The 13497-nt window shown below is 48.3% G+C and overlaps 1 protein-coding gene across 6 annotated transcripts in view; it reads right to left on the bottom strand.

Moving 5' to 3' along the window:
* Nucleotides 1–13497, bottom strand: part of rhea (Talin_middle and talin-RS domain-containing protein rhea) — a 411461-nt gene that overhangs the window by 164218 nt on the left and 233746 nt on the right. For all 6 annotated transcript variants that reach the window (XR_013306466.1, XR_013306465.1, XR_013306467.1 and 3 more), the window contains 2 exons: nt 9707–9931; nt 7032–7121 (listed from right to left, as the gene is read on the bottom strand). Coding sequence is in view for 3 of the 6 variants with exons in the window: in XM_077628096.1 (XP_077484222.1) it covers nt 7032–7121; nt 9707–9931 (315 nt within the window). In the remaining 3 variants the exon portion in view is untranslated. The remainder of the gene's footprint in view (nt 1–7031; nt 7122–9706; nt 9932–13497) is intronic.

The raw sequence follows: 13497 nt of genomic DNA on the forward strand, positions 1-13497 counted from the left end.
TCGAGGGTCTCAAGATAGCTCTCCCAAATATGTCAACTCCGTATGTAGGTTAACTCTGCCAATTTCCGATGGCCATTTTTGCAGCACGTCTGTGAATGTGAAATGGCCTTGTGTGTTCCAAGAACTCAAGATTCTGAAAATGCTTGTTGTGCCATTCAACTTTATTTCTGTACCAGACGTATTTGAAATACCTGCTTTGAAATTTTTTGAAGAAAATTACTATTCACTTCGAACCAAAAAACCACTACAGTTAGACCTGAATGTAACGGACCTCCATATAAAGAATTCCTCGATATTATGAAGTTCCTCAATTCCCCACCGCCGCCCGATTGAAGCACATGCATTTGAGACTTCCATGTAAAGAAGTTTCGCGATTGTTGGCCTGGATATAACGAACTGGCTATGCCATCTATCTGTTAGCTAGTGCTTTACTACTCGAAATTTGGCAGAACCAAGTGAAAGTTTCGTGACAATAAAGCGCCCCGCTGCGCAGGCAGAACCCGAAGCAGTCACATCTAGACTCGTTACTGCGAGCTAGGCGCTACTAGACGTTTGTGGCAGGCATATTCTGAGAATTTAATTCATCCGGTCCTAATGCAAAATGAAATAAATTAATCGGCCAGTTATGTGTCAGAAACAAGTACTAGAATGCACTCGTGTGAGCAGCAATCTTTAGTGCCGGAATACATGACACTATTTATGCTCCAAAACATGCTTATTTACTGGAAAGGGTTGTTAAAATTAAAAGTATTCAGCGAAGAGCATTTGCTTGCATTTCTTCTGCCGAGACTCCATCAGCATCATCTGCAACTTGCCCAAAGCTCTTGTGCAACGTGAGAGCACTCACTGACAGAGAAGTGGCGTGCTGCAACATCGAGCGCCGACGCTACTTCACGTGCGCTTGGCAGTGGCATAGTCTCGTCGCCGCCGTCGGACTCATCACTGTCGGCTGTTCTCACCGCACGTGAGCCCTGCGACGTCTGCTGGGAGCATGCAGCCTAAATTATATCAGCGTCACTCAAGGGCTCTAACGTCTCCACGCTGCTGTCACGTAGCTCGCGCTCGCGGCATCAACAGAAGCCAGCATCGCCCAAACTACCATACTACGTTGTTTACACCACGTGATCGCGACCGCAGCACAACGAAAACCTGAAACGGCATGCGCCGAAGCATCAGCAGCGCGGGCGAGTGCTCCGGCAGCGAAAACCTGCTACGGCATGCACCGGAACGCGGGTGACGCAGGCTCCGTAAGCCTCGTGAACTCGGCTTTGTTTTTCCTTTCCATTGTTTACAATTCTGGTAAATTTGGAGCGTGTTTTACTCACTATGGCTCAACTTCTATCTACAAGGGGCGGTGTCAGCCAGTGGCTCCTAGTTCGAATTAACTGTAGCGGAAGTTGACTTATTCGAATTATCAGGAGCTTTCCCCATTGAAATACATAGAGCTGTGCCAGGACCCGGGTATCAGTTTGAATTAACCATAAGTTTGAATTAACTGAGTTTGATTTAACGAGCTTCTGTTGTACACAACCTTTGTCTGTAAAGTTCCAAGACTGAGTCCATTAAAAAAAAATGCGTTTAACAATGAAATCATTTGTGCAGCACCACTTCGAAATAGTCTCCCTTGCAGTCTATACACAGCTTCCAATGCTTCTTGAGGTCTTGGAAACAGTTGGAAAACCCTTCTTTTGGCAGGGCTGTCAGGTCTTTTGTCGTGGCGTCTTGAAAGGCCTCCACGCTCCCCATCCAGCGACCTTTTAGGGCTCTCTTCACACAAGAAAACAGGAAAAATTCACATGGGGAGATGTCAGGCATGTATGGCGGATGAGGAAGTACAGTAATGCTGCGCTTTGAGAGACATTTTGTCACGCTGAGAGCAGTGAGCGGCCTTGCGTTATCGCGGAGAAGGCTCCATTCTCCAGATACCCATAAGTCAGAGCGACGGCGTTGCAGAGCATCATGCATGTGTTGGAGCACGCGGATACAGTAAAACCTCGATAATTCGAACTCGGTTAATTCGAAATCCCGGACAATTCGAAGGTTTTCTGCGGTCCCGTATTTTCCAATGTAAATTTGGCCATTTGGCCGGATAATTCGAACAGGTGGCCTGCGCCAGCCCGGTTAATTCGAAAATTTGGGGTGCTATGCGGCAATGCCTGATCCATGTCTCGCCGCAAACCCGGCGAAACGACGGCCCTACAGAGCCGCGAGGCAAAGCCACATAGCAACGGCGATGATTTGTAGGTGAAGCGCCCCAGCCGGAGCACTCTCGGCACAAAAATCGGTCCGCAGTGCACCTCGCGGACCGCCGGAACGCGCGCCTGCAGAGGAGAAGACGTGCTTCACTGCAGCGCGGCGGGCATACCAGTTTTTATCACATGATCTCGACCCCACGGGGGTCGGCTACTGTGCCGTTGTTTTTTGCGGGGACTGTGCAGAAGTGCTAGCATTTTGACCGTAGCAGTGGACGAAATGCCAAAGTACAAGACTTTAACGCTGCAGCAGAAGTTCTGCTTGATCCAGGAAGCAGGCAAGAGCGCTTGTTTGAAGACCGAGTTGGCCAAAAGGCATGGCGTGCCCCTCTCGACGTTGTCCACAATATTGAGCAACAAGTCAAAAATACTAGAGGCTTACGGCAAGACATATTCTTCGAAGCGGTCACGAGTGCGGGCTCCCACGTATCAAGATGTGGAATCTGCTCTGCTTCGCTGGCTGCAGAAAGCAAACGCAGCCCACCTTCCCGTCAATGGAACGCTACTGCGGGAGAAGGCCAACGACCTAGCTCTACAACTTGGGCACGAAGAATTTAAGTGCAGTAATGGATGGTTTTGCCGTTTTAAAGAACGCAATAATTTAACCTTTCTGACCGTCTGTGGTGAGAGCGGCAGCACTAACGAGAGCGTTGTCGAAGATTGGAAAAACCACACATTGGCGCCGCTGCTTAGCGAGTACGGTGCAGACGACGTTTACAACCTTGATGAGGCTGCACTTTTTATAAGATGCTGCCAACGAAAACATTCGCAGTGAAGAACACCACCATCAAGGGTAGGAAACAGGCCAAGGACAGGATTACTGTGCTGTTCGGCGCGAACATGTGCGGTAAACACAAGCTGCCGCTACTGGTTGTCGGGAACACGGGGAAGCCTCGCTGCTTCAAAAATGCGTGGCTGCCGCCAAAGGATGAACTCATCTACAGGCACAATAAGAAAGCCTGGATGACAGGTGCAATATTTGAGGAGTACGTGCGGCAACTTGACCGCAAGTTCGCGGCCACAGGCAGGAATGTCCTGTTTGTCGTCGACAACTGCCCGGCACATGGCGACATTCCACATCTCCAGGCCATCAGGATGGTATTTTTACCTCCGAACACCACTTCGATCTCACAGCCGATGGACCAAGGCGTCATTCACCACACTAGGAAGATTTATCGGCACCACCAGCTCAAGCGCATGCTCCTTTGCTACGACAATGGCAAGGAGTACTCCATCGACCTCCTCGGAGCCATATGCCTCATGGTGTGCGCTTGGAAACAAGTGGAGCCCGCATTGATCAGGCGTTGTTTTGAACACGCTGGTTTTTCTAGTGAAAGCACCGTTGATGCCGATGCAGACTACCCATGTGCTACGCTTGACGAAGAAGGAGCAGAGTATTGCGACCGCATCAATGCACTCTGCGCAGAGGAGGGTGAGTCCAACACAGTCGGCTTCGCCGAGTATCTCAACTTTGAGAGCGAAGAGCAGACAGGCAACTCTGACTTGGAGAGTGAGATTACTGCTGTTATGAACAAGCGCGATGACAGCGACGATAGCGACGACGACACCGACGAGCCTCCCCGAGCACCTGCACTCGGTGAGGTTATCGGATCGCTGAACGTTATCCGCAGTTTCGTTGAGTGCCACGGTGGAAGTACAGAGATGTTTCACCTAGTTGGCCAACTCGAGAGCATGACCTTCGGAGCCGCAAACTACCGGACGCGGCAAACCAGCATCTCTGATTATTTTCAGTAGTAATTCAAAATATGCCAAATAAAGGTAGCACGTTCCTGCAACGAATTTTTTTGCCTAAGTCGTATTTCTTGGTGTGTTCGGTTAATTCGAAAACCCGCTTAATTCGAAGATTTCTCGCGGTCCCAATGACTTCGAATTAACGAGGTTGTACTGTATAAGCCTCCTGATTCACCGTCTGCCCTTGTGGGATGAACTCATGATGTATGACACCTATTGCATTGAAAAAAAAATATCAACATCCTTTGTTTTCGTCTTCTGTCGCCACACTTTTCTCGACGCCGGAGAGCTTGTGGACCGCCATTCAGTGCTCCGACTCTTTGTTTGAGGATCGTATTGAAAACACCATGCTTAGTCTTCAGCCTTAATGCTGCCGACGAATGCAGCAACCTTCTCTGCCTCGGAGAGTAAATCAGCGCTAACTGATACCCGCGTGTCCTTCTGGTCCTGTGTGAGGGAGTGCGGCACAAGTCTGGCATTCAGCTTTCATTTCCACAAGTTCTCACACAAAACTTGGCGGCATGTTGTCTTACTAATGTCGAGAGCATTTGATAGCATGCGGACTGTAATGGTGCGGTCTTGCTGTACGATTTCCCCAATACCAGCCACGTTGTTTTCATTTCGTGAGGTTGAAGGGCGGCCCTGCCTTGTGTGATCTTCCACCGACGTCCTCCTCGAAACGAACCTCTTGTGCCACTCGAAAACGCGCGCCCGCGATAAGGCCTCATTGCCGTAAGCGTCACGAAGCAGCTCATACGTCTGCGTGGCTGTGTTGCCAAGCTCCACACAGACATTTATGATTACACGCGGTTCGAGGTGGACGTCCATCTCTTCACATTAACTAATAGTAGAATGTGAAAATGACTAGCGACAGCGTATTTTTCTACCTGTAGTGCCATCTAGCGGCTGCGACAGAAATTAACATATATAGCTCAGGTTAACCCGAAAAGATAGCGCTACATATACACACCAACATTTGTTTTGGGGAATCATTTCTAGAGAAGAAAATAAATCAGTCTCAAAACTTTACGGACAAAGGTTGTATATAGGGACAGGACAGAACTGGCATGCTCACATATCTTTTTAGGGGCAAATTCTATTAACACGAACTTTTGACAAGACAAACAAATTTTCTGGTCCCTTCAAGTTCATCATGTACTACATTATCCACTTTTAAACTTGAAATGTTTACACAATCTTACCATCATTTTGCACAAAGAAAATAACATCACTGGATGTTTTGTGGTGTAGTTCGAATTTCAGTGACAGATGGGGTGGTGCAGAATGTTGACACCACTTGGGGTGCTCAGTAATTCTGGGTATGAGTGCTTTTTGCTGCTTTTCTGCGTCCGGACCAAACGTGACTGACATTCTGGCCAATCACCACGGCATGCTGCCATGACATCTTGCGTGACGTCACGTCAACTATTCTGACCAACCAGTGTAATGCGTTCCACTTGCTGCAACGGAAACATGGTCTCAACAGCGATTGGAGTAAAATTACGGCACAAGAAGCCGAATCTCAAGCATGCATGACCACTGCTGTGCACATAATAAGGCTCACTCGTCTCCAAAAAGGGCACTTACTGCTCAAAGAATATCACCTGCTAGGTGGTGCAGAAGGTGCAACCTAGAAACTGGCTACTATCCTGTGCCAAACTTACACAGTCGAGCCTGCTTATAACGAACATGAGCGTCACGCGCCGCCCGTTCGTTATATCCCGAAGTTTATAGTAAGTGGACCACAGCTTTCAAGACAGTTGCTTGTCAAAACACAAAATTTTTTCGTTGCGAAAAAGTCCGTGATGACGTCTGTTTCTGCAACGCAGATCCGATCAGGTAGGTTTCCAGTTTATTTAAAGCAAAAGCGTGCTATCGCCGAGGCCCTTGGCATAGACAAGCTGTCTGAGGCTCACTATGCAGCTCATTGCTACAGGGGTGCTTATAGGTGCTGGCTCCGAAGTTTCATCCTCATCTGATTCTTCCGCGTCACTCTCGTCCAGCACTTCAGAAACGATGCCCTCAACCGTGCATGGTTCCACGGTGTCGCCGTCGTCATCGACAGAAATAAAATCATTCCAACCAATGTCATGACCCCTCATGTCGGAGTCAACGACGTGCTACCACAAACTGCTGCCGGGCTGGTCATCTTCTGAAGCAATCAGGCTCGGCATCAGACACTGTGTTGACGAAGCCGGCCTTGCGGAAGCAGTTCCACTCGCCAGTGGCCGTCACCTCCGCCCAGGCCGCTTTCATCATCTCTACCGCTGAATACAATGGAAATGGGCACGGTGTTCCTGTCCGCCATCCCGAATTACGAGGGCCCGAGATTTGAACGAAGCCATCAAAACCTTTGCACCACAACAAGGTGGGGTAGATGTGCAACGTGTACAGGCGGCAATCAAGCCAATCAAGTGAAAGATACAGACGCACAGCGCCGGCGGAGAGACCAATGAGGGGTGTCCGTGAGTGCCAGTGCAGCCACCTCTTGGCTCCCACGGAAGGCCTGCTTTACGGAGCGTGGCCTCCGCGATCGGCACTGTTGATCATGGAGGCCACGCGCGGATTTGCAAGAGAGTGAGGAGAGGGGAGCGGAGTTGCGAGGAGGGGCGGGAGGGCAATGTTAGAAGGCGCGTCGGCATTTAAGGGTAGCTTGCTCGAGAGCGGCGCGAAACGGGGCAGACAGTTGGCCTGCGATTAGTCTCGGGAAAACATGCTGCATGCCGGGTGCACAAGGGGGTCGGAGGCAGGTTATCTCGCATCGCGGCGCCAGATTTACGCCGTCCGTTCGCTGTAACCGATCAGCAGGGCTTAATGATGTTTGTTATATGTGTGATTTTGTGCACTGAAACAATGTATATTTTCCCGGTCGCGCAGGTTTCGTTCGTTATAAGCGAAAGTTCGTCTTAAGTGGGGCCGTTATATGTGGGCTCGACTGTAAACACCTCTCTATCAGCCCATGACAATGCCGGACACCTTCACAGAATGGCTTGCTGTCAAGATGTATGCAAGTGGGTCACATCTCACCCGTGAACGCTCCAGCACAGTGTCCAGGCAGTCGTAGTAGGTGAGGTCGTTGACCGGTTCGTTTGGCTGATCCAGCATGGGCCGCATCATCTGGCAATAAGGGATACCCACGCTCAGTAACAAGAAGAAAGGCACCACACACTTTCAACAAAATCTGCTACTGCAATGTACAACAGCAACTGTAATAAACAACTGAATTTGAGCTTTACAAAATGAATGACACTTGGCCTTTTGTCTTTATCTCCATACTGCGCCCTCTCCCCCTGCATTCCCTTTCAAATGTACTCAGCTATGCATACTGCTTAGTCAGGGGAGAGAACAGTGCATAAGTGGGGACCTACACACGCAGGGCCAAACAGTGGGACAAAAAAATTTTGAAGAAAATTAAAGTAATGTCAAACAACATGTGAATATAGAAGGACCTTGTTAATTTGACCCCCATTAATTCGAAAATTCAGAAAATTCGAATTGCTGCTGGAGTCCCACCAAATGGCCATGTAAGTCTAAAGCATCAGAATCCCGTTTGTTGGTTCATTTGGACAGGTTCCCGATGTGGTGCCGTGTCAAAGTACGATAGGCAAGGCAAGCGATCGTCCAGATACCGTATTTACTCGAATGTAGCGCGAGTTTTTTCCCGGATTTTTCCCCTTAGAATCTATCCTTGCGTTATAATCGAATACCGCACATCGATTGGCCTAAAGCAGTCCCGCGGTGCAGCCATTTCAAAGCAATCAGCCTGGTTTCGGTTTCTGCAGTTTTGCGATCTTATGCTGGCAACATGGGTACCACGGAAGCCAAATCCTCATCCATCCAAACTCAAAGCGTTGTTCTCTGTCATTTTTTTGTGTTTGTTGCGACCTCGTGCTCAATGCATCATCACGTCGTGTTCTTGTGGCGTCGCTCACGGTGCATTGATTCAGTGCACACAATGGCAACGCGTTGTGCTCAGTGCGACACTCGTTTTATGAGATTAGCGATCCTGTTAGCTGAAGGGGTCGGGAACTCTGTGGCAGCTCAAAAACTTGACCTAAACAAGTCAACCATCCGCAGATGGCGGCTGCAGCGGGAGGGGCTTTTTAAATGTGAGCCCGACCGCAAAGGATTTCGTGGGCTTCACCACGGCCATCACGTCCAGCTGGAGAAAAAAGTGGCAGACTTTGTTATGGAGCAGCGCAACGTCTCATGGGGGTCAGTGTCGAGCTGATCCGTTGGAAAGCTAGAGACGTTGCTCGGGAGATGGGAAGTTCAGAGCATCTCGTGGGTGGGCCCAAACGTTCATGAAGAGGAATGGATTTTCTCTGCGGCGAACAATATCGATGCGGCAGAAGCTACCGGGAGACTTCGATAACGAAAATGAGGACTCCATTTCTGAGAACTCGGCCTCCGAACGCAAGGAAGATGAGCAAACATGTTGGCCACGATGTCTATTAAAGGCACTTTGTTTTGCGTCCCTAGGCCTCGCGTTACATTTGTGGTTTTATTTTTTCCCGCTGGGCAGCATGTAAAGTCACCCCTTGCGTCACATTCACGGTCGCGTTACATTCGAGTAAATATGGTAGAGTTCATCGCTAGGCCTGACCGGCATATTAGATTGTGTCCCGCACCCCTCTGACATGCATGCAACAGCAGGCCACAGGACAAGCCGAATCCGGCCACATAGTTCCATTTTCAGAGCTTTGCTGCTAGCCCACTGCGACGGCAGCTATCAGCCGCGCATATCTGCCAGCCAGCCAGCTAGGCCTATCGCTGCATGCTGTTTAGAAAAATGACTGCCTTGTCACTGATTTTTTTTTTTTGAAGGCGTTTTGCTGCTCCGGCACCAATGCGCGCCTCCCGCGCTTCCATCCACGTGGTATTTCAGTTCTGCAGCACGCCGAAACTAATGGTGTCTTCAGCTGAGACGCACTGCCTCTGTGCCGGTGCGCAGGAAGTGGCGTCAAAAACGACACAAGTGGCACGTCCCTTTGCACCTCCGCCGAACGTGTGAAACAATCGCAGAGTGCCGTTGCTCTTTCTGCCATCTGTTCACCGTGGCCCCCAAGACCCTCGAATATCTCGGAGGCCATTCTTATGAGCGGGCGACACTGACGACCGCAATCAGCAATTTGTATCATTAGCAAAAACCTTCGCAGCAGCAGCGCGCAGGACCGTGCTTAAAGCAGCCATTTATAGAAATGGTGGGAAACGCGGGACCCACGAGCATGCGCATGAAATACTGCGATTATAGTGGTGCAGCTTTCTCAGACACCACACCACAGCGTTGTGCTTGCCGATTTCGATGCATACGCCGAAGAGCTTCAGCTAGAGTAACTTCCGAAAATATCTGCAGATGATTCTCAATGCGATCTCAGCTTGCCACATTGTCCTCTCATTGATATCCTTACGCTGAGAAAAAGCACAGCTAGGCACATGTTGCTAGGCACATATTGACTTTCTGCCAGGGGGCGGCAGAAAGTCAGGTGGCCGCGCCTGGTGCATTTCAGAGCCAATTAGGCCCTTGACATGCAGTGGGGACACTTAAGCTTGATGATTGTGAGGATGGCTGCTTTGTTCCTCCAGCATAAGCAATCATGTCAGTCTAGCAGGGAGTGCAGCTGCCATTCATGAAGCACTGCTCTCACCTATAGGAGGAGCCTCATGCACAGAAGCAAGTAGAGGTGGAGGGGTGTTGTTACCTGGATAGCGCGTACGGCGCCATCGCACTCTTTCTGTCCGGGTGCGGCTGAAGTGCACACATCCACCAGGTGGTTGATACTCTCGGTGACATTGCGCGCAGCCGCAGCCAGCTGGTTCTTGGCGTTGGGGGCACTGGGGTCGGCTGCCACCGACTTGGCGGCTACCAGCAGCTTGCTGGACACCATGGACACATTCTTGAGGCTCACCACCATCTGGGAGCACACCTGAGTGTGCCACATGACAGGACCTGAGTTAACAGCACCACTTCCTCCTTTCCGCCCTCATCCATGACTCACACCACCACCCCACTACCATCAGAAGCAAAATTTCATGAGGCAAAAGGTACGAAACAGAACTCAAGGTGCAGAATATGTACAAAACATTGGCTATGACTCACCCAACCGTTTTGGGTCACCAAACTCAACACTCAATAATTCCAACTGAAAACTGACTAAAAATTTGCTCCAACTATGGCAGAGCTGGAACCGTTTTGAATGCATTTGACATTGGCACAACATTTAATGCATTGCTTAGTAGAATCCCGCCATTACATTTTTCATGGGACTGTGTAAAAAAAAATGTATTAGCCAACACGTAGAACAACGTATAGAAATGCTGTAGGTGTTTGCAGCGCACACCAAACACGGACGGACAGAAAAGGGAACGAAACACAGCGCTGACTTTCAACTGAGCTTTATTGGAAAAATAAGCGACTTTTATGCAAAAATTTTTAACATGTGACTCAGAAGATGTCAAAACGTCCTACTACATGTGCCATCTAAAATCACTGATACTCTAGATAAAAACCCTGAAAAAACACGAATGGAAAACACTGAAGGACACGTGCCGCCTAAACCACCTAAAGGTTGTCATGATCAATAACGGTGAAGGAACAACATTCGAAAAAACTACCAAAAAACTGATACCAAAATGCAAAAGCGGGGTGAAGCTGTATATGGGCTCCCGTTGTCAAAAAAAAATAAAAGATAAAAGAAAATACATTGACAAAAACAGGGCTGAAACGGTATAAAACACATTAACCAAAACAGCATAAGACCCATTATTTAAAGAGTGTTGAAATTTACAGGTGCGCGCCTGCGGCCTGCAAGAATCCAAGTTCTTTATCCAGGAGTACTAAGGACACAGCGCTGACGCACATGTCCCCTTTCTGTTGGATGGCTTTTGCCTCGATAATCTCCCTCGTGGTCTGATCGCTGCTTCTACCTAAAATCGAAGTGTCCTGGAACCGTGGTATGCACTTATTGCATTCGCTGCAGTGTACAGCGAGATTTCCTTCTCGTATGTTTCTCTTGCGCAGATTGTCATAATTATTGTTGTGTTCTCGGAGTCGGTCGTTAAGGCATCGGCCCGATTGTCCTATATAGACTTTCCCGCAGCTTAACGGAATCTGATACACCACACCCTTGGTACAAGGTATAAACGGAGACCGGTGTTTTTTGGAGCACTGCACACGTGGTGTACCACACGTCTGAGTAAGCTTACAAAGCTTTGACAGCTTTTCCGGGGCTGAAAACAATACTCTCAACTTCACTTTTTTGCCTATTCGTTTCAAATTGTGGGAGATGCTGTGCAAATAGGGTACTACAACCAGGTTTCGTTTTTGTTGACTCTCAGCCGAAGCTTTCATACTTCCTTTGCTTTTACTCTTCACTTCCCTATAGATTCTTTCAGCCACCGAGATGATGATCTGCTCCGGATAACCACTTTCTTTCAACCTTGCAGTCTGTTGATAAAAACTGCGCTCCATGGTATGTGGACAGGATTTTTGCAAAGCATTTGTCAAACACAGGTTAACAATGGAACGTTTTACTAGTTTAGAATGTGCCGAGTTGAACGGTAGGACACTTTTTTTGCCTCTTGGATCGTATGTACGCACGAGAGATCATATCTGCTGGACATACGATCCACGAGGCAAAAAAAGTGTCCTACCGTTCAACTCGGCACATTCTAAACTAGTAAAACGTTCTATTATTAACCTGTGTTTGACAAATGCTTTGCAAAAATCCTGTCCACATACCATGGAGCGCAGTTTTTATCAACAGACTGCAAGGTTGAAAGAAAGTGGTTATCCGGAGCAGATCATCATCTCGGTGGCTGAAAGAATCTATAGGGAAGTGAAGAGTAAAAGCAAAGGAAGTATGAAAGCTTCGGCTGAGAGTCAACAAAAACGAAACCTGGTTGTAGTACCCTATTTGCACAGCATCTCCCACAATTTGAAACGAATAGGCAAAAAAGTGAAGTTGAGAGTATTGTTTTCAGCCCCGGAAAAGCTGTCAAAGCTTTGTAAGCTTACTCAGACGTGTGGTACACCACGTGTGCAGTGCTCCAAAAAACACCGGTCTCCGTTTATACCTTGTACCAAGGGTGTGGTGTATCAGATTCCGTTAAGCTGCGGGAAAGTCTATATAGGACAATCGGGCCGATGCCTTAACGACCGACTCCGAGAACACAACAATAATTATGACAATCTGCGCAAGAGAAACATACGAGAAGGAAATCTCGCTGTACACTGCAGCGAATGCAATAAGTGCATACCACGGTTCCAGGACACTTCGATTTTAGGTAGAAGCAGCGATCAGACCACGAGGGAGATTATCGAGGCAAAAGCCATCCAACAGAAAGGGGACATGTGCGTCAGCGCTGTGTCCTTAGTACTCCTGGATAAAGAACTTGGATTCTTGCAGGCCGCAGGCGCGCACCTGTAAATTTCAACACTCTTTAAATAATGGGTCTTATGCTGTTTTGGTTAATGTGTTTTATACCGTTTCAGCCCTGTTTTTGTCCATGTATTTTCTTTTATCTTATATTTTTTTGTGACAACGGGAGCCCATATACAGCTTCACCCTGCTTTTGCATTTTGGTATCATAGTTTTTTGGTAGTTTTTTCGAATGTTGTTCCTTCACCGTTATTGATCATGACAACCTTTAGGTGGTTTAGGCGGCACGTGTCCTTCAGTGTTTTCCATTCGCATTTTTTCAGGGTTTTTATCTAGAGTACCAGTGATTTTAGATGGCACATGTAGTAGGACGTTTTGACATCTTCTGAGTCACATGTTAAAAATTTTTGTATAAAAGTCGCTTATTTTTCCAATAAAGCTCAGTTGAAAGTCAGCGCTGTGTTTCGTTCCCTTTTCTGTCCGTCCGTGTTTCGTGTGCGCTGCAAACACCTACAGCATGAAAAACCAACTAGCCCAAGAAAAGACGATTCTAACGCATAGAAAAATTCGACAACATTAGGTGCCACATTTCCCACATGTCTAACATGCTTCTCTGGAATTTCTAAGGGTTTGTGGCTCTCGCAATCACTGTGCATGCGCAGAATGTCCTAAATGTCCTTCAATGGCTCCCTGTCCCAGCTATCAAGGGAAGAGAGGCAGCAGCGAGGAGCAAGCGAGTACGGAGCAGGCCAAGTTGTGGCATGCGTGCACTTCTGCACAGTTTTATTGGCAGCTGCTTTGACCCTACACGATTCTCTACTACTGGAATCTCCTAACTACCACTGCTAAGCATTAGGGTGCAAGAAAAACATGGGTGACAGAAACAAAAGCGTCAGAGAACCACACATCATACAGTGCTGCCCACGTGCCATCTCTCGAGGCACGGTTGATCGTGTGCGCCCGCATCACAGTGGCGATAGAACTGCACCGACAGCCCAACAAAGTCCATGCCACATGATGTGTTTGGGCCACTGACTTGGGGCACTGCACTGGAAGCCGCCGAACATCGTGGCATTCAGGCACCAATGGAACATGAGGTCCTGCTTTGGCTG

The sequence above is a fragment of the Amblyomma americanum genome, chromosome 6, assembly GCF_052857255.1.
Source record: "Amblyomma americanum isolate KBUSLIRL-KWMA chromosome 6, ASM5285725v1, whole genome shotgun sequence".
Lineage (NCBI taxonomy): Eukaryota > Metazoa > Arthropoda > Arachnida > Ixodida > Ixodidae > Amblyomma > Amblyomma americanum.